The sequence below is a fragment of the Ursus americanus genome, chromosome 10, assembly GCF_024610735.1.
Source record: "Ursus americanus isolate L20-20 chromosome 10, mUrsAme1.1.p, whole genome shotgun sequence".
Classification (NCBI taxonomy): Eukaryota; Metazoa; Chordata; class Mammalia; order Carnivora; family Ursidae; genus Ursus; species Ursus americanus.
The window spans coordinates 66,881,644-66,903,908 of NC_142136.1; the positions used below are offsets into that span (position 1 = coordinate 66,881,644).

The window sequence follows — 22,265 nt, forward strand, 5'->3', positions numbered from 1 at the left end:
TTCCTTTACGGATGAATCGCAGGTAGGTCGCTGCCTTTTTTAGCCAAAGTTGACAGTTCTAAATAACTTCCCAGCTCCGAATCTAGGAACTAGCTATGGTTTACGTTGGTTATCGCTACCGCGTCTATCACGCAATGGATTCTGGGAGACCCAGTCTCCGAGCCGTGAGGTTATCAGGCTCAGCGCGAACGCCGGACTTCAGTTCCCACAATGCCGAGCGCAAACCTGTAATTCCTGCCGGGGTAACCGTGAGGTGGCAGCCATCTTGCGTACGGCGGTGCAGTTACCCAGATGCTGAGGGCTTGGGTTTTAGTTCCTCTGTGCTTTGGGGTGGTGTTTGCGTGTTCTTTCACCTTTTCAGATGTTCGTGTCTTTCTAGACCACGATTTTATTGGGAGGTAAAGTCAATGTAGTGTAAGGTAAGTAAACATCCCATTTTAAGTAAGGGTGTGGTAGTGGTGGTGACGTTTTTCGTTTTTTTTGGCTTCTTGTCTGCTCTTGGCTTGACGCTTTTGATTAGCCGTAAACGTGGAAGCCCGGAGTGAACCTTTGAGTCTAGGATATATCTCTTGAATTCCTAGACGGAACCTGAACATGTCTGCGTTGGGAGAAAGAAACTGGGTGACGCACTTTTGCCCGGGCCACCTTCTTTGGAGGTCAGGAGGCCAGGGGACTCAGGTTGTGTATAGGCCACACTCTATTAATGCAACCTCCTTGCTGTTCCTTGACACTTTTATAGTATTTCGAATGAGGAAATGAGAGGCTGAGAGGTGGTCGGAGGCGGGGGCCGGGGGGGGGGGGGAGCGTTTCCGATGGGACGCCGTTCTTTACAGGTTTGTTTCAGTTTCTGTGGGCCTACCTGTATTGTTGTCTAGTTCGTCTTTTTTGCCCTTTTCTTATTCTGTCCTGTTGGAGGAATACCAGAGAGAGGGCAGGATGAAGTATTGAGTAAAACAGCGTTTGGGATTGCACTTTTGAGGGCCCCTAAGAAATTTCAAGGGAAGCAGAATTTATCTTCGAGATTGACCGAGTGTGTGGAAAAGATGAACGCGTTGATTAGGGGAGTTGCCAGATTTCTAAACATAATATGACCTATTTGAGTCATTCTTAGTGCAACTGAAGTAATTTTTTTTTCTTTTAAATTAATGCAGTACACCCATTTGGGAACCACTTTTAGCTATTCACAGGAATAGGGTCTGTAAAGTTTGGCATTTCAGTATCTAACGTTTGATTGCTGAGGGGATTCTGATATTTGGGAGCCGGATCCATTTACTCCGAAGGATGTATTGGTTTTAAACAGTAAGAGTTTATGAAGACATTTATCACAACCAGTTTGGATAGGTGTCAGTTTGGCTGGTGGATTTACTCTCCATCTTAGTACACAGTTGTGTATCTGTATCATCAAAATATATATTATTGATTCAATCTTCCAAACTCCTTTAAATTCTTCCAGTTCTTTAAGTTCAGAAGGGCATCATTTAGGGATGCCTGGGTGGCTTGGTGGGTTAAGTGCCTGCCTTCAGCTTGGGTCATGATCACGTCCTGGAGTCAAGACCCACAGGGGCTCCTTGCTCAGCAGGAACCCTTCTTCTCCCTCTTCCTGCTGCTCCCCCTGCTTGTGCTTTCTCTCTTTGACAAATAAATAAAATCTATAAAAAATGCATCATTTGGATTAAATATGAGATATATCCTTTTTTAAAAAAAGATATTTACTTACCTTCAGTGAGGCCCCTTCCCAAAATCATTGTTATAGCAATACTTAAATAGTAAGTGGTTACAAAATTACAATTTTGTAATTTTTGAATTTTGGGAAAATTTACCATTTAAATGTCTTTTCTGTTTTCTTGTTTCTGAAAAACTTTTGTTTAGATTTTTAAAATATTAGCTATTAATTACATGATTTATTTGCTCCTCAGATGCCTTATGGTGAAATTGAAGCGAAATCCTTGGATCATGGTGAAGAACTAACAGGTGAACCATGCTATAAAAAACTGAAGTCAACTGAAGAGCCGTATGTTTTTTCCCATCATGGTAGTGCTAATTTTCACAGAATCCAGGAGAAAACTGGGAATGATTGGGTGCCTGTGACCATTGTTGATGTCGGAGGACATAGTTATCCTCAGGAGGACAAAACCAAAAGTACAGACTCGGTGAAACCTGTGCATGATGAGATGCCTGGTAATAATAGATCAGATGTGATTGAATCCATTGATCCACAGATTTTACAGGGTGCAAGTCCTGCATTGGCATCCACAGATGATGAGATATATAGCACAAGTAAAGCATTTATAGGACCCATTTACAAACCCCCTGAGAAGAAGAAATGTAATGAAAGGGGAAATCACTCAGATGCAATCAGTGGTATAGATGGCAAAGGAAGACGAGAACAGAAACAGAAATCCAACTCCAAAAAATCGGAGCTTGACAATGAATTATTCCAGTTTTACAAGGAAATTGAAGAGCTTGAAAATGAAAAAGATGATTTGGAAGGCAGTTGTAAAGAACCTGAACCCTCTGAGGAAAAACTTACTACGTATTATCAGGACCCTAATAATGAACTTTTAAAATCGGAAGAAGGAAAAGAAAGAGATATTAGTAATGTTCTTCAGTCACATCGTGGTTACGAACAGCACATGGAGAATGAGCCAGACAGATATCCTTGTAATGGACAATTAATACCTGCGTTTTGTGAGGATTCCTTAACTTCCTTCAGGCCTGAATGGCAATCAGTGCATTCTTTTATAGTACCCCAGTGTCCTCCTCCTCCCAGTTTTAACTATCATTTAAATATGCAAAGATTCAGTGCTCCACCAAATCCACCATCAAATATTTTCCATGCTCCAGATGGGTCTCAGCATCAAAATGGGTATTATGTAAATAGTTGTCACATAAACTGGAATTGTTTGACTTTTGGTCAGAACAATGACTATATTGACCGTAGTGAGAATACCAGTAGAGATCCTTCCTCTACAAATGGCTACAGTGTGCAAGATAGATATGTGAGTAATGGTTTCTGTGAAACCAGGGAAGGATGTTGGAAAGATCCTTCTGTGGACAAACATAGTGGAACAGACAGGCTTATGAGCCAGCAGTTTCAAGAGGAAAAATTAAATAAATTGCAGAAGTTACTTATTCTTTTAAGAGGTTTGCCTGGTTCTGGGAAAACAACGTTGTCTCGGTGAGTAAAGGATACCAAGTGAATGCTTGATAATTCATTACTTAAAAATCATAGATGATAGTAGTCAGCAATGACAAATGCTTTCCTGTTTCGAGTAGAAAGTCTTTAATTTGTTACACTTGAGAATGACATCTGACTGTAAATATTTAAAAAGATGTTTTCTGATGGAGGAAAGGAGAATTGGCATATAAAGATTCTGCTGAGGGCTTTAAAAATAGATACACCATGTATAATTATGACAGTGATGTAAGTAAACGCTATTTGAGAACTGTCCTGGCCTTCCCTTTTAAAGTCTGTTATCCAACAAGAGCTGCACTCAGGGTTGGAAGATTTGGGCTTTTGACCCAGTTATTTCAAACTTCGTGGCCTTGGACAAGTTTTGCTATCTGTTAATAGAAAGGGTAATACTTAATTTTCTGGAGTAATTGTGAGAAGCAAATGTGATAAACCAAGGAAAAGGAGGTGTGAGTTTGTTTTCAGCACTGTGCCGTGTTCATACCTTTGATTGGCAGAGGGAACTCTTTTTTTTTTATTTCTTTAAGGAGTCTGAAGTGAGCAGTACTTGAGTTAAATGGAGTTAGAATTGGTTATGTTTTATTGTATTACAAAATGTTTCAAATTCCTGTTTTTGCTTGCATTTTTTAAAAAGAATATTGATGCACTTGAATTCATTTGTGCAGTAGTGAAAAATAGTACAAAGAAAAGCAAATCAAATTCTTTGCAGTTTTTGTAGGATGATTCAAGATTTATGCCAAATCAGGAGAAAAAGAAAATTGTTTAATGTCTTTCAGGGAGGATAAAAAAAGTCCAAAGAACCGTTATGTAAATGTTTTATATTTACTTGCAAAACAGTGTAAACAAAAGTTTCTTCAGAAGCAATATATTGAAGAAAGATGAAATTTATGATACATTTCAAGCTAGATTGTAAGTTTGTAAATGAATTTAAATTTAGGTCCTTGCATTTTGATTCTTCTTATTTTATTTTATTTTAAATTAAATTAAATTAAATTTTTTTTTTTATTGGGACGCCTGGGTAGCTCAGTCGTTAAGTGTCTGCCTTCCGATCAGGTCATGATCCCAGGGTCCTGGGATCAAGTTCTGCTTCAGGCTCCTTGCTCAGTGGGGAGCCTGCGTCTCCTTCTGCCTGCCACTCCCCCTGCTTGTGTATGTGCTCTGTCTCTCAGACAAATAAAATCTTTAAAAAAAAAAAGTTTTTTAAAAAATTTGCTTAGAGCACTAGCCGGGAGAGGGAGAAGCCGACTCCCTGCTGAGCAGGGAGCCAGACAAGGAGGGGGCGCTGGAGCATGACCTGAGTTGAAGGCAGATGCTTAACCCACTGAGCCGCCCAGGCGCCCCTCTTCTTCTTATTTTAATGAAGATTTTGTAGAGAAGGTGAAATTTCAACTCTTTAGAAATGATAGAAATTAAGAGTGGTGTCTCACAAACATGGGCAGTCTCCTAGATTTAGAATATAATATCAGAGGAAAGATTTGAAATAGTTGAAATTTGGAAATTGTGTGAAGGAATCTCCTAGCTAGGGTCACCTGTGTATGTGTGGGTTAGAATAAATGTAAGAAAGAAAGGTTAGATTTGGAACAACATTGGGATATGTTGAAACTGAAGGTGAATAAAGTAGTGGTATTCCAACAGAATTTCAAGGAGACGTAATTGTAGTGGGAGATGATAGAGGTGATTTTATGTAATATGTATATTTGAGGAATCACATGTATGTTACAAGAATGGAAGCTATAGTAGTAACTACCATTTGTATCATGATTTCAGTTTACAGAGTACTTTCATATATAAAAATCTTGTAAGATGGGTTGCGTTATTTTCATTTCATAGAAGGAGCAGAGGCTTAAGAGATTAAGTTCGGGTTAAAGGACTTGGGAGAAGTTACAAGAACTGGTAGGAGGTCAAACTAGAGATGTAAATTATAGCGTGTTTCTTCCCTGCTCCTTCACTTTAATATCTATTGAATTGTGTGGCCTATACCTGTCTCCTGACTTTCAGGAGCTTGTTTAAAGAAGCAGGAGTACTTGTTTAGATCACCACGTTTTGAATGAAGTAAGATTGGTTGGTTGGGACGGGATAGAAAGCCAGATCTTCTGTGGTAGAGAATGGCTTTATATAGGAGTTAGCTTTCAAAATGAGCTTTGAAGAAAGAAAGGAGTAAAGATTTGGTAGATCAAGTTGGGCTGATTTGGGGCACTAAATTAAAAGATAGCATTGTTTAGTATTGCTGTGTGGTAATGAGTATAGGAGGTTAAAGTTCAGATTCTTTGGGGGTAGTATTTCAAGTCCTCTTCTTCCTTAATTTACTCCTTACCCACCTCTCCGTCTTCATGTCCTTCTGCACTTGGACTAGCACCTACCCTCCACTGCAGGAGACATAATACTTGTTCATTCACTGTTTGCAGGACTCTACTTACTCAAAGGTTCTCTCAAGTGCCTCTGCTTTTTGAGGTTTCGGTTTATCATCTCAGTCCTCTGTAATCCTTCTGAACTCATATAGTACTTGTCATTACCAAGTTTTTACTTAATTGTTTACCCACAAATTTGCTAATAGATTTTAATGAAATAAGTTTTAGGTTGAATTCTAACACAAGTACAGACTTTAAATATGAGTAAGCTAGTGCAAAACAGTTCATACACCTTCGTTGGTATATGAAAGTGCTAGCTCTTTGTCCTTTTAGGCAAACCGACAGCACTTTGATGAAAGGTTCATTTCAGGCAGAATTCAACAATTTCTAGCTGTGGAATTTTACCTTTGTAATTGGCATCAGCTAAACAGAATCCTCTGAATCTGTGGTTGGACACAGGACTATTCAGGGATCAAGCGTTGGGTGTCATTCCTAGGGGTCTGGGCTATAGATTTTGCTAGATTCATATACCCTGTTCATATGAGGAGAAAGGGTGAACCTAAAATATTTTAACTAATATGAATTTCTTCTACTGTACTGATTTCAACAGTGAGTAAATGTATTTTCAGAAACAGGCCACTAATTTCATTATTATATTAGCAAAATGTTGGGAGTTGGTCAGAGATAAACACTGAAGCACTTTCAGAGAGGACAGAAGATGTTACACTGCTGGTTTTGAAGGTGGAGGAAGGGACCATGAGCCCAGATATGCAGGTGGCTTTTAGAAGCTGGAAAATTTGGCAGGGAAACAGATTCTCCTTTGGGGCTTCCAGGAGGAATATCAGCCTACTTATACCTTGATTCTAGCGCAGTGGAACTGATTCCAGACTTCTGGCCTTTAGAACTACAATACAATAAATGCCTGTTGTTTTAAGCCACCAAATTTGTGGTAATCTGTTATAGCAGCCATAAGAAATTACAGTTTAAAGAGAGATGGGAAGAGATTTTTTTTTTCCTCCCTGCTTTTGGAGAAGATCTCAGTTTAAACTCCAGAGGAAAGATTGACCTTTTCTTATGTAGATCTCTATTCTTAATTTAAGGAGTGTTTAGAGAGTGAAGAGCCCCAGTAAAGTGGTTTTGGGATAGGGGTATGCAGGGCCATTCAGTAAATAAGGAGGTAAGGGGTTCATGAAGTGTCAGTTCTGCTCAGATTTTTTGGGGAAAATCACTTCTCTTTGCAAATGCACATGGATGTCATAAAGAAAATAAGGTACAGTTCTTAGAAATTGTAAAAATAAAGTATGAAAAAATGAAAATAAACTATGAAAATTAACTGTCATAATGGGCCATTTGGGGAAATAGGGTTCTCAAAACAGGGTTAAGGAACAGGATTCATGGTGATGCGTAGTAAGGAGGGCACGTATTGCATGGTGCACTGGGTGTTATACGCAAGTAATGAAGAATGGAACTTTACATCAAAAACTGGGGATATACTGTATGATGACTAGCACAATATAATAAAAAATATTGTTATTAAAAAAAAAAGGAACAGGGTTCACTTTCCTGACTTCAGTGAAGAATTATAAGCACAGACCGCGTTAGTTATCTCTCTGGCTGTGTAACAAATTACCTTATTAAAAACTGAGTTAAAGCAACAAACATCATCTCACAGTTTCTGAAGGACAGGCGTCTGTGTGCCTCTGGGTCAAGGTCTTCAACAATGCTGTGATTAAGGTGTTGGCTAGGGCTCTGTTCTGGTTTGAAGGTTTATTTTGGAGTGGATCTGCTTGGAAGATCTCTCTCTCGAGGTTGTCAACAAGACTTAGTTCCTTGTGAGCTCTTAGGTCGAGGCCCTCAGTTGTTGGCTGTATATAGGCTGGACACCTCCCTTGGTTCTTTGCTCCTTGGACTGCTCTCCACATACCGTGTGATGAGACAAAGTGAGCCAGCTCTGAGCCCAAGACAGAAGCTTTTTTTTTTTCTCTTTTCTTTCTGTAATCTGATCTCAGAAGTGGCATTCTGTCAACTCTGCCATATTCTATTAGTTAGAAGCTAGTCACTGACTCCCACCCACACTCAAGAGGAAGGGATTATATAAGGGTGTGAATACCAGGAGGCAGGGATTATTGTAAGCCATTGGTTTTGGCTGTCCCACGCAGCTGTGTAACTCTGGTGGCCCAATTTCTGAAATCATTTTCTTTCTCTGGATTTGTAAATATCAAATTAGCAAGGTTGTTATGAATATTAAGTGGGGTCATAGATATATGTAAAATGCTTGTCATATAGTAAATTTTCAAAAAGATAGACGTTCTGAAAAAATACCAATCAAGTAGCGAGTGTGCCCATATCTGATCTTTTTAAATTAAATACTTCATTTTTCAGATTTCTATGTTTTGATATTTGGAGAATTCATTTTAATATCTTACTTAACTTGTGAGAGTTTTAATAGAATCTAACTACAAGAATTTTGAAAATACTAATATTCCTAAGTAATCTATCTTTGATTCAGATGGTTAGTATGACATCAGATACATCTAAATTGATGATAAGTATTTTTTTAATATAAATCCCCAAAATAAAGCTTCATAGTTTGAGATAATTCAGGGAATTTTAAGAAGCTGCATGAACAGCCTGGAAGGAAGAGTCTCTCTCCAAGCTAAAATTATTTGCTATAATTATGATTTATATATTTAAGGTGTTCTTCATAGGGGTTTATTCATGTTTGATGTTTACTTGGTTTAATGATGTAAATTGATGTGCTGTCTCCTACCCTCTCTCTCCATGTTTCCCCCATCCCCACCTTTTTGGAGGTTAAAACATTCCTTGGATACAAAAGCTACTCTACTCTTGGTAGTATGGTATCACTAACATCTGAAAAATCACTGCTAATAAAGTAATAGAATGGAAAAAGTGAAACAGGGTATTTAAGAAAGACGGTGTCTGTTTTCTGGTAGTTTAAATATAATTAGGTATCATAAGGTTGATTATGATCAGAATCATTGTAGGTGATTGAGCTTTGGTTTGAAATGCTAATATTGTAGCATATTTTTTTTTTCATTGCGAGGCTTGAACTCACAACCCTGAGATCAAGACCTGAGCTGAGATCAAGAGTTGAATGCTTAACCAACTGAGCCATCCAGGTGCCTCATACTGCAGTAGTTTTATATTCTAGGTTATCTGTATAAAATATAAGGTCCCAAATATGTTAGGTGGCATATTTTGGAAAAATTATGGCGGCTTAAGAAAGAAATCCAACTCTAGCTTCGCAAACAAACAACCATTTATTTGCTTCACTTGAAATAATTTGAACTGTAATTCTGTAAGTGGAAATGCATGTTTAAATCTTTTTTATTTTTGTATATGCAATTTTACTTTTATTAAAAAATATACAGGCATAACTTTTTTAATTGCACTTCACAGGTACTGCACTTTTTACAAATTGAAGGTTTGTGGTAACCCTGTGTCAAGCAAGTTTTTGGCTCCTTTCTTCCGATAGCATGTTACTTGGTTATTCTCACAATATTTCAGACTTTTTTATTATTATATTGTTATGGTGATCCGTGATCAGTCATCTTTGATGTTACTATCGTAGTTGTTTTGGGGTGCTATGAACTGCACCCATACAGTAAGATGGCAAACTTAATTGATAAGCGTTACGTGTATTCTGACTGCTCCACCAACCTGCTGTTCTCCCATCTCTCCCTATTTTCAGGCCTACCTATTCCCTGAGACACAACAATATGGAAATTAGGCCAGTAAATAACCCTACAATGGTCTCAAAGTGTTCAAGTGAAAGGGAGAGTTGTACATCTCTCACTTTAAATCACAGGCTGAAAATGATTAAGCTTAGTGAGGAAGTCATGCCAAAAGTCAGGATAGGCTTCTTGAGCCAAACAGGCAGCCAAGTTGTGAGTGCAAGGAAAGGTTCTCGAAGGAAATTAAAAGTGCAACACACAGATGATAAGAAAGCGAAATAGCCTTGTTTGTATGGAGAAAGTTGGAATAGTCTGGATAGTAGATCAAACCAGCCACAACGTTCTCTTAAGCCAAAGCCTAACCCATAGCCCTAACTCTGCAATTCTCTGAAGGCTGAGAGAGGTGAGGAAGCTACTGAGGAATAGCCTGAAGCTGGCAGGGGTTGGTTCATGAGGTTTAAGGAAAGAAGCTGTCTCCATAACATAGAAGTACAAGGAAAAACAGCAAGTGCTGGTGTCGAAGCTGCAGCAAGATCTAGCTGAGATAATTAATGAAGATCTAGCTAAGATAATCAACAAAAGTGGCTACACTAAATGACAGATTCTCAATGTAGACAAATGGCCTTCTACTGGAATAGTTGCTATGTAGGATTTTCATAGCTAGAGAGGAGAAGTCAATGCCTCAGCTTCAATGGAGGCTGACTTTTCTCAGGGGCTGATGCAGCTGGTGACTAAGTTGAAGGCAGTGATCATTTACCTTCTGAAAATCCTAGGGCCCTTAAGAATTATGCTAAATGTACTCTGCCTGTGCTCTATAAATGGGGCAACAAGGCCTAAATGACAGCATATTTGTTCACAACACGGTTCACTGAATATTGGAAGCCCACTATTGAGACCTATGGCTCAGAAAAAAAGATTCCTTTCAAAATATTACTGCTCACTGACAATGCACCTGGTCACCCAAAAGCTCTGGTGGAGATGTAGAAGATTAATGTTTTCATGCCTGCCACCACAACATTCACTCTTCAGTCCATGAATCAAGGAGTAATTTTGAATTTCAGGTCTTATTATTAAGAAATACATTTTGTATGGCTATAGCTGCCATACATAGTGATTCTTTGACGTAGCTGGACAAAGTAAATTGAAAACTTTCTGGAAAGGATTCACCATTCTGGATGCCCTTAAGATACTCATGATTCATAGGATGAGGGCAAAATATTAATATGAAGAGGAGTTTAGAAGTTCATGCCAGCCCCGTGGATGACTTTGAAGGGTTCAAGACTTCAGTGGAGGAGACAACTGCAGATGTGGTGGAAACAGCAAGAGAACTAGAATTAGAAGTGGAGCCTGAAGATGGGACTGCATTGCTGCAATCTCATGATCTAACTTGAGCAGTTGCTTATTACGGATAGCAAAGAAAGTGGTTTCTTGAGATGGAGTCCACTAGTGATGCTGTAAAGATTGTTGAAATGACAGCAAAAGATTTAGAATATTCCATAAACTTAGTTGCTAAAGCAGTGGCAGGGTTTGAGAGGATTAACTCTGATTTTCAAAGAAGTTCTCTTGTGAATTAAATGCTATTAAACAGCATCACATGTTACAGAGAAATTGTTTAGGAAAGGAGGAGTCAGTGGATGGGGTAAACGTCATTGTCCTATTTTAGGGAATTGCCACAGCCACCCCAGCCTTCAGCAGCCACCACCCTGACCAGTCAGCTTACATCGACATCGAGGCAAGACCCTCTGCCAGTAAAAAGATTACAACTCGTTGAAAGCTCAGATGATGGTTAGCATTTCTTAGCAATAAAATATTTTTGAATTGAGGTGTATAGATTGTTTTTTTAGTAATAACTTTTATGCACTGGGAAACCAAAAAATTTTGACTTCCTGTATTGTGATACTTTATTGTGGTCTGAAACTGAACCTGCAATATCTGTGAGATATGCCTGTATACAATTTTATAATAAGCTGAGGAAAGGAGAGACAGGTTTATATTTAAAAGTCAAAGTCCTTCTTATTCCTTTGAATTAGAGGGTATGTATTCTTGAATCATCCCATGACAATACTCTTGTATTCTCAATCCCTTCTACCATTTTACACTTCCTTTTCCTCTCAAAAAATTATAGAATGATATTCAGTTGCCTAATGGCTGAGTGGGCAGGAGAGAACCAACAAAATATTCCTGTTATTGTTGGATCCAGATTATTCTTTTATTGTGTTTTTACCTTTTCTCAGCATACCCCCAGTCTCATTCATGAGTTTTGGGAATTCTCTGACAATCTGAACACTAGTTAATCTGTGCTTAGAAATTTAAGGTAGTATCATATTGTGAGAGTGAAGTTTGATTATCACTGGCTTATTATGAAGAGTGTGTTCTTTATTTAGTGTTTAACAGTTGACTTCATTTAGTAATTTAATCTCTTAGTTTTAAAGTTTGATTATACTTTGGAGGATCACAGATTATTTCATAACCTTAAGTCTCACGCTATTTCTGACTTCCACTTTTAGGTCATACATGTTTGTGCTTTGTGGAAATGAGTTTAGTAAAGCTGTCTTAGGTCAAATAGAGTTTTCCCCAGATATATTATTTGCCTTTTAGGTTACTTAATACACTAAATTTAGGCAATTTTAGACACCACATACAAATACACTAAAGTTAAAACACAGATAATAGTTGGCATAATTTTGGGATTGGTTGAAGAGTGTTTTTAAAAGTGGCAGTACAAATGCCACTTAGTACAAATGCCACCTAAAAAGTTTTTGTTACTGGTTGTATTTGTGTAGATTTAAGTGTGAAGTGATATTTGAAATCTGAAAACTTTTTAAGGTTCAGCTCCTGTGCTACTCTGTTTGCAATATACTTACAGGTAAGTACCAGAGATTCATTTAATAACCTTTCCTGTGTGGCTTATCTTTGATGGTTATATATTTTATAAATGGCGCCTTATGATTTCTTTCATTAACAGAATTCTGCTTGGTCAGAGTCGTGATGGCATTGTGTTCAGCACTGATGACTATTTTCATCATCAAGATGGGTACAGGTATAATGTTAATCAACTTGGTGATGCCCATGACTGGAACCAGAGCAGAGGTTTGTTTTGGGCCAAGTCTCTGGGATGTAATATTTGACTAGGAGTCAGAAGACTTGAGTTTTTATTCTCAACTTGACTTTTACCAGCTGAATGACTTTGGCAAGCCACTTAAATAGTGTTGAGACCAATTTTTTCATCTATTAGAAGCGATGACAGTTATACTTGCCTCACTTGATCAAGGCTGTTGTTAGAGAATTTAGATAGGTATATTTTGTAAATTGTAAAAACTGTACCAATATAAGCTGCTAAAATAGAGGTGTGTGATATTTTGATAGCCTTTATTTTATACCTAATGAATAAATTGAAAGAACTCTTCATACTATTATATAGTCTCAAAAGGTATTTCCCTAAGAATAATGCTGATGTTTTCTAAGGCTTAATACAATGCCTGTGAATATTGAAGTTTTTCCCATTGACATTACTCTATAAAAAAAAATCTACCTAATACATTTTTTAGAAGCATATCACTCAGTTTTTTCTCATTCTGGAATTGACTGCACATTTGAATCACCTGGGGACCTTTTAAAGAAACTTAGCCTGAATCTTAGCCCCAGCGATTCTGGTTTAGTTAGTTTAGAGTGGATTTAAACACCGGTATTTTTTGGGAAAGTTACCCAGATACTCTAATATTGCAGTCAGGATTGAAAACTTTTGATCTAGAACTAAGTAAGTTAATTTCTTGTTTTAAAAGATGAAGAATGTATTAATGATTAAACAAATTGTTTTTATTACGAAAAAATTTAAATCTAACTTAGGTCGCAATGAACCCCATACCTCCCATCACTCAGAATTAGTATCATTTATTAAGACTTTGCCTTATTGGCTTTATCTTTTTTGTTTTAACTCCCCCTCCTTTTTTTATTTGCTAAGGTTTGTTTTTTTTTTTTTTTAAAGAATTTATTTATTCGACAGAGATAGAGACAGCCAGCGAGAGAGGGAACACAAGCAGGGGGAGTGGGAGAGGAAGAAGCAGGCTCATAGCGGAGGAGCCTGATGTGGGGCTCGATCCCATAACGCCGGGATCACGCCCTGAGCCGAAGGCAGACGCTTAACCGCTGTGCCACCCAGGAGCCCCTTGCTAAGGTTTTTAAAGCAAATTTTAGACATCAGACATCATGCATTTCAAATTAACCTTTTTCTAACTTAATGACATCTTACTTAATTGCAGTGCCATCATCACACCTAAAAAAAACCCTCAAAAAACCAAACAAACAATTCCTTGACATCATGTAATAATACCCAGCCTGTAATGAAATTTCCCGTTGTCTTAAATATTTCTTTACAATTGTTCTCTTGAATCAGGATACAAGCCAGGTCCTGGGAGTACATGTAGTTTTGTATTTCTTTTAAGTATATTAATCTCTTTCCTCTTTTTTTCTCCGGTGTTGGCCTTTATAACAGTAATTTGTTGCAGAAGTTGGTTGGTTGTCCTATAGAATGTCCCATATTTTGTAGTTGTCTGCTTCCTTGTGGTAACTATTTAACCTGTTCTTCGTTCTCCTGTATTTCCTTAAATAGAAGTTAGTTCTAGACAGGAGGATTTATTAGGTTCAACTTATTTTTTTGGTAAGCATATTTCTGGTTGTCCCAGTTTTAGTGGTACTAAGATTGATTAATAGCTTCAGAGGGACAGCCTACTCCTTCCATTATCAAGTTCCTTATCAACCTTATGTCTAATGGTTTTATCCAACAGTGAATTATTTCCTGAATGAGACTTTTCATTAAAGGTTGCAAAATGGTGATTTTTTAGGTCTAACATTCCTTCCATGCTAGATTTCTTCTGTAATGAAGAACTTTTCACCTAGAAATAGCAACTAGGGTTGTCCTAAAGTACAGTTTATAGAGGAAAAACGGGATGAATGATTTTCTTCTTAATTGTCAATTTTCCCAGTAGGGAATTTCAGTGAGGATATTTTTGAGTAAAAAGTTTAATGTGAAATAAGTTTGATTATAAGATTATTTCCTAGTATTGGTTCTGTGACACTCTGGGATTCTCTACAGAACATTATGCCACAGAACATTACTGTGTAAATCAAGTAATGATGGTATTACAATTCCAAAAGATGTTTGGAGTTATTGGACTAAAGTTAAGGAGAATAGTAGTAGGTGATGAGTAGAATGAATAAGGGCGGTGGGCAGAGACGGTATACCTTTGGTGGACTGTGAAATTTGTTTGTATGGGACATTTTTTTTCTCTTTGCAATACCAGTCTGGAATAATTACATTAAAATGTTTATGCTATGTGAGTTATACTTGCTGAATAAAAAATGGTGTTTAGATAAACTGCTGGTTTTATTGTCAGTATAGCATAAATTTTTCCAAGGTAATGATAACTAGCGATCATTGGACATTTTGAAAATTATAAGCATGACATACTTAGGGCTAAATTTCTCTTTTTAACAGATATTGAATAGTTTTAAATGCCGGTAACCATTCTGGGAATCTCTGTCTGCTTCATGTGTATTAGAAGAATCTAAATTCATGTTAGAATACCTATAAATTAAAAACCTCTCTGAGGTGTCATTCTGTTTCTTAGAATATGTTGGTTATTTTGTTTTAAGAAATGACTCTTGTTATTAAGGTATTCAAACATTATTTACTTAGGAACTCTTTCCTCCTGGAGTACCATGGAGTGTGGTATCGCATGATGATTTTTCATGGAAAGAGGATAATCCCCCCCATTCTTGCAAATCAGAGATTTAATTTGATTATTAAGCCTCTGTTCTAGAATATAACTCTTTGGAGGTACCAGCCCAATTATTAGACATTAAGAGGATTAGTTTAGTAAGTTGTTTTTTTTTTTTTTTTAATGAAAGATTGGATCACCATTTATGATTGGGGATAGAGCAGTGTAAGATGATCTTGATACCCTATTTATGTTCCAAATTCTAAATTTCTTTAGGTAGTTAGAGACATCTTCTCCCAAATATATAGTCTACCATGGTCATTATTACTTAACTAATCTTTAGAATTCTGTCTGCCCTTAGACATCCTTATAAGTGTTTTCATTATATAGAACTTGGTGTTTTGAACTCTAAGTCCCAACAAAACTTCCATATCATTGCCTTTTGCCTCAGCCTTTTTAATTTTATTGTAGTTTCTTAATTATGTTTCTTGTTTATTTACACTTAAGGGTACACACACTCCTGTTGTTAACAGTGGCTCACTGTGGCAGTGATTCTTACCTCATGGGGGAAGAGATGGCAAAGGGATAGAAAGATGTAGTTCAGAAAATTTCCATGTGATCCCAGCTCCTAATTTGAGAATTCTTGTCCTAAAAGATACTAACAAAGTCAGTTGAACTGTGGTACTTAGCTGCTTGGTATATAAGTTTCTTATTTCAGAAGCATTATTTACAATTGTAGAACATTGGAAAAGACAGATAAGCATAGATTGCTGATATTACCGTTACCCTCAGGTAACCACTTTTGATATTTAGTAATTTTTCCTGGATCTCTATATTTTGACCAAAATAAGGTCATACTTACATACTGTGTTATAATTTGCCATTTTCAATTTATAGTCTTCATCTTTTCATGTCAATAAACACTCACCTCTTTTCATACTCAGACTATATTCAGAGTAACTTGTTCTTGTATTTCCTGTAAGTCAAAGTTAGCTCTAGACTAAAGGCTTCCTTAGTCGTGAATTCAACAAAATGTTTTTCCCCAGATGTCATTGTCAAAACCAGCATCTGGTCCAGAAAAGACACATTACCTGTGGTTATGTCTCTTAATTCCCTTTTAATCTAGTGGGGTCCTTTTTGTTGTTGTTGTTCACCGCACTAACTCAAGAGATTGCATAGTTTTAGTTTTAAGTATAGAGATGTAGAAAATTTCTTAATGAATGTTTAAGTTTTATTTTGTATATCTTAATCTAATAGTTCTCTGGTTTTTGTTTTTGAAATTTATTTTTTATTTCAGCAAAACAAGCTATCAATCAGGGGAAATCTCCAGTTATAATAGACAACACTAATACACAAGCTTGGGAAATGAAACCCTATGTGGAAATGGTAAATATGTGATATGAAAGTGTTTTGATATTTTATTCTTACCAATTTTTTCATACTCTGAAATTTTGGTTACTTTGATCATCATTACATAAACATTTGTCCCTGTTTTCTAAAGAGGTGTGTTCGTTAACTTAGTTTTTAAAAAACTGGGAATGGTACTTATTAAGAAATATGCTCATCTTGTTTGTTTTGCCTTGAAGACAGTAATTCGAAATTGCCCAGTTATGTGGTCCTTACATTTTTGTGAACCATATTATTTAAAAGTAAAATGTTTCTTGGTCGAACAAATTTAGAAATATCGTCTAAATGAAGCTTCTGTTTATCTGACTTCTTTTTTACTTTAAGAAGTATTCTCTGGGTTTTTGTTTTCTTCCTTTCCTTTGTGTAGGCCATAGGAAAAGGATACAGAGTAGAGTTTCATGAACCTGAAACTTGGTGGAAATTTGATCCTGAAGAATTAGAAAAGTAAGGCACTCAAATTTTTTTGAATTCTTATCTTTGAAAACTTTTTTGGGTCTTTATCTTTTTTTTCTTTCTCTTCTCCTTTACACAGTCAATTTCTTTACTATTTACTAGCTTTTGCTTGTCATATGTTTGCTATTTGTGAATAGGGACTACTACTCACTTTCTGTCACTCAATTTAATTGACTTAAATTAAAAGTTTCTTGGGGTACCTTGCCTTGGTCAGTTTTATTAAATTTTCCCTGTTAAGTGTGTGTGTTAATTTTTTCTTATGTAAATTCCCCACATTGTTTCATAGTTTATTGAATGCTGGTGGAGATCCAGAACACTTTGAGGGAAAAGTTAGAATTTTTCCTTCCGGTTTTGAGTAGACCACTTATCTGCATTGCCCTTCAAACTTTTCTTCCCATTTTAGGTCCCATCACCTTCTTACCTGCAGCTTTCATCTTCTTTCTCTTTTCCATCTTTACTACTACAGATTCATAATCTGTAGATTCATAATCCAAGATCCTTGTAATCAGTGTGTTTTAGAATTCAGGGTTTTTGTTTGTTTATTTTAATAGAAAGGTAATATGGTACATATACATAATCATAATACCCCTAGCAGAATTTGGGGCAGCATGTTATAATCCCACATCTTGTTTTTTCTGTGGCAAATCACTACTGGTCCTCTAATTAGATAAGAAAGATTCTACATAACCTAATATTCGTTCTGAGTAGATTGTACTGCCAAATGAGTACAGGTTTGGTTAGATTTTGCTGCCATATGAGTCAACAAAAAATTGAGTTTCCAGACCATTTTAGTTTTCAAAATTAGTGGTGAGGGATTGTGGACACTTACTACTTTCAACCCTGGCTTTCTATTTGTGTCTACCTTTATCCCTTTCCCCTCATGTCACTGGTTTTCCTACAACTCTTTATTTTTCTTTGTTTTTATTCTCCCTCTCTGCTTTTTGTAACAACTTTGAAATGTAATTCACATACCTTACATTTTATGCATTAAAAGTGTACAATTCATGGTTTTCAGTGCAGTTGACTCTTGAACAATGCAAGGGTTAGTGGTGCTGACCTCTGGGACAGTCGAAAATGCACAGATAATGGATTTTTCAGTCCATTTTTGATGATGACTTTTGATTCCCCCAAAATCTTAACTACTGATAGCCTACTGTTGACCAGAAGCCTTACTGATAATGTAAACAGTTGATCAACACCTATTTCATATGTTACCTGTGTTATATACTGTATTCTTAAAATCAGGTAAGCTAGAAAAAAGAAAATGTTATTAGGAAAATCATAAAGTACATTTACAGTACTATACTATATTTTTTATTTTTTTATTTAAATTTGGTCAATTAACATATAGTGTTTTATTAGTTTCAGAGGTAGAGTTTAGTGATTCATCAGTTGCATATAATACCCAGTGCTTATTACATCAAGTGCCCTCCTAGGTCCACTTACCTGTGGCTTTTTCACTGTACTGTATTTACTGAAAAAAGCCACAGGTAAGTGGACCTGCCACAGTTCAAACCTATATTGTTTAAGGGTCAGCTGTATATTGACAGAGTTGTGCAGTCCTCATTTCCTTTTTTTTTAAAGTTTTTTCCCCCACCTCAGCTTGCCCTCTTTCAGCTTAAATGTTATTCTCTGTATGATGTTCAACTAATTTCGTTTTCCCTTGTCTTTTATTCATTTGGTTACCCTTTTTTCCCTTTCTGATTCACGCGCTATGTGTTCATATGTGAGTAAAATGGATAGATTTATTAATAACTAGCATTATTCATCTGCTTCTGTGTGTATAATACACCTCAGGTAAAAGAGACAGAAGTGTAAAAACTAAAGCTTTTTGGGTTCTGCAGAATAAATGAATTGATGAAATACAGTTAGGCTTCATTAACGCTTGAGGGACTGTTGAAATTAATTAAAATTCTTAATATAATTGACTTTACAAGATAAAGTCAGTTTAACTGATATGTAGAATAATTTGACAGATTTTTTTGTAAATTGATGGAATTATCAATTTTGATATCTTACAGATTTAGTTGTATCTTGCCAATTTCAACTTGAGATCCCTTTTTTCTTTTTTTGTCTTCTAGTCCTTTTTGCTTTTTCTTCTCATCTTGAACATAAACATCAGTAGTTTTAAAATTAAATATTTCATTTGTGTCTCTTTTTTGGGAAAAATTAATTAGCATTAGTAAATCTAGAACTATAACATTAAATGTAAAATATGTTCCTATGTGTTTTGCCATGTCCAAGTCAAGTTATAGAAAACTACGAGGGTAAAATAAATTGTAAAACATTTTTTGAGGGTCAAGAATAATTTTTAAACCACTTTTTGTTGTCATAATTAAACGCACAGAAAAATACATAAAATATAAATACACAGCTTAACAAATTTCTTGTAAAGGCAAATATTCATTTAACCATTACCCATGTTATAAGAATGTTATCAGCACTTCAGAAGTTACTTGAATTCCTTTTCCCAATAAGAATTCCCTGGTAATTACTTCCTTCTCTTTAATGTGTCTTTTTTTTTCTTTCTTTTTTAATGTGTCTTTTTTTCTAAAACATATTTTGCCTAACACCATAGTTTAATTTTTTTTTCAAACTTTGTATAAATACACTGTGTGTTCATTGTGTCTAGTTTCTGTCACTCAGCATTGTGAAATATGTCCAAGTTGTTCTATCTTTAATAATTTTTTGGTATTGATAATAAATTTTAAAAATGCCATAGGAAGTATCCTAAAATAATGTTGAAAAGTCATAAATATTTTTTATTGATTTTTGTAATCCTAGAAGTCCACTCAATTCCTCTGTAATTCCCAAAACCCTGTCTCATAATCTTTGATTTTATTATTAAAAGGGGGGGAAGATTAACTCCATGGTTTAGTGAATTGGTAGTTAGTTTTATGTGAGGAGGATATTATCAGCTAACATTTTGCTGTGATTTATGGTATCTTTAAACCTTTTTAAAATATTGTCGAAATTTTTGAGAACCAGTATAAATTTTTTTGTCTAAAATGTATGTGAATGAGATGTATCTTCTAGTATTTATTTGTAAAATATAATTTAGAATCTGTAGTCTCTTAACTCAAACAGTTTAATCTCTAAGCCTATACATTCTAAAGAATTAAAATCCTTTTCTTTTTTGGTAGGAGGAATAAACATGGTGTATCTCGAAAGAAGATTGCACAGATGTTGGATCGTTATGAATACGAAATGTCCATCTCTATTGTAATGAATTCAGTGGAACCGCCACACAAAAGCACACAAAGACCTCCTCCTTCTCAGGGGAGACAGAGGTGGGGAGGCTCTCTAGGCTCACATAATCAAGTCTCTGTTACAAATAATCATTAAACTGGCTATTTTCAGCTAACACATTTGTTGCTTGCCCTTGAAAAAATTAGTGAGCCTATCTTGAAGTTTAAATAGTTCCAAATTAAAAAAAAAAAGACTATATTGCCTCACAAAGGATGTTCCCAGCAAGTTGTTTAAATCCTAAAGTGTAAATAAAAATTATATAAAATTGTTTTTTAAATGTTTTTATAATTTTTTGTTGTAATTCCCTTGGGATATTATGAAAACACCTTAGAGTGGGTAGGATCGAGAATAGTTTTTCTACAACTGAATTTTAAACTAATTGTATCTATTTTGTAGATAATGTTGAGTAGTTTTATAGCTCATACCTAAATCTAACCTTTCATAAAACATTAATATTTTTTCTTAACTACCTTAAATATATAAGAAATACTTGATACATGCACCTCAGTTGATATTTGTATTCATTATACAGGTAAAATTATGTTTCTGAAAATTCATCTGTATGACAAAAATATTTCTAAGCTATAATTAGCATATCACTTAGTTAAATTCTTCATCAAATGCTATACAGCAGTAGGTGTACCAACCACCTGGGTTGTTTTCTCCATAATATAACATATTCATAATATATAATGTATCCATATTCATCACCCTTCTCAGACCATCCCCTTTCCCTCCACAGTCCCCAGTTCTGGAATGGATAAATAGGGAAATCACTGTATACTTAGAAAAAGCTTTTCAAGTTATTCTGATAATATATCACTTTTCTCTATTTAACACTGTATAATTCCAATACAAAAATACTTTGGACAGGTCCTTAGCATTAATTGTATGATTTGTCTGGTAGGATATTTTATTTCTCCTGTTCTCAGTTTTTTTGTAGACCAACTATATGTCTCATTGGATAGTTTTCTTTATTAGATTGTGTTTTGTCACTTAAAATTTAAAAACTGAGATGGAATTCATTTCTGAGATTTTGTAATTCATCCTCATCTTTGATTTGCTCTTTTTAAGGAAGAAACCCCAGCTAGTTACATGCTATTTAAAAAAACATACTGTTATGATCCTTTAGATGTTTTACATGATAATATTTCATGGCCTATTAAGTTTCTCCTAACCCAGCCCATCCTAAATTTAGTAATCTTTCTTCATATGTTGTTTAAACCCTTTGCTATTCTTTTCAACCTTACTTGAAATGTTCTGCCACATATATATATTACTTTTTAAGTAATACTAAGTGCAAGTCTCAAAACTAAATACAGTACTCTCAACAAGGTCTGTATTACATTGCCTTTAGTGAGATAAGAATATGATTTCTGTTTATTTGTACTATTCACTGCTGTTTACATTTGAATGGATATTACTTTGCTTTATTTTGTTTAACACGTGTGTTTGTATGTATTCATCTTAACTAAATATGATATAGTAAATATGCTAACTCATGTTTTGTGTGTAAATGTATATATATCTATACATATACACATTTTCTTCATCCACTATTTTCATGTATTATTTTGTTTCAGAGTAAGTCTTCTTGGTATTTAGGCTTGTGTTTTTCAGTATTTTATTATGTACATTAGCTCCTTTGAAAATAGTACAGAAGTATTTAATTTGGGAACAGATGAAACAACTGTTAGATGTAGACTGTTCCTTTCCCTCTGTTTTTATAAAACTGTTGGGAGTAATAGTTCTATGAATCTATAGTTTTTGATTAATAGATGCTCAATTAGCCAAATTTATTTTAAGGAAATAGAGAATTGCCTTTGAAAGCTACAAATTATAAAGAAATATGTTCATGTTAGATGGTAAGTCTGAAATAAATCTCCAGATTTTATTATGGATCAACTTCATCTTTCAGTACTCTGAGTACTTAAATTATCATGCAGAGATCATTAATCATTGCTCATTTTTTTTTTTATAAATCCATATTGAGGCAGGGAAATTGACATTCTAAAAAACTTTGAGGTTTTTTTTTTTTTTTTTAAAGATTTTATTTATTTATTTGACAGAGATAGAGACAGCCAGCAAGAGAGGGAACACAAGCAGGGGGAGTGGGAGAGGAAGAAACAGGCTCATAGCGGAGGAGCCTGATGTGGGGCTTGATCCCGTAACGCCGGGAACACGCCCTGAGCTGAAGGCAGAC

General features: G+C 35.5%; 1 protein-coding gene across 3 annotated transcripts in view; it reads left to right on the top strand.

The window, feature by feature from the left end:
- Positions 1-247: 247 nt before the first annotated feature.
- The window catches only part of LOC123791926 (uncharacterized), a 79,961-nt gene continuing 57,943 nt past the window's right edge, over positions 248-22,265 (top strand). The window contains exons 1-6 of one of the 3 annotated variants that reach the window (XM_045796986.2): positions 250-419; positions 1,917-3,178; positions 12,202-12,326; positions 16,251-16,339; positions 16,728-16,804; positions 19,957-20,103. In XM_045796986.2, the coding sequence (XP_045652942.2) occupies positions 1,917-3,178; positions 12,202-12,326; positions 16,251-16,339; positions 16,728-16,804; positions 19,957-20,103 (1,700 nt within the window). In that variant the 5' untranslated portion in view covers positions 250-419. Of the gene's footprint in view, positions 420-1,916; positions 3,179-12,201; positions 12,327-16,250; positions 16,340-16,727; positions 16,805-19,956; positions 20,104-22,265 lie in introns of those variants that run through there. The other 2 variants (XM_087865214.1, XM_087865213.1) reach the window with 2 other exon arrangements.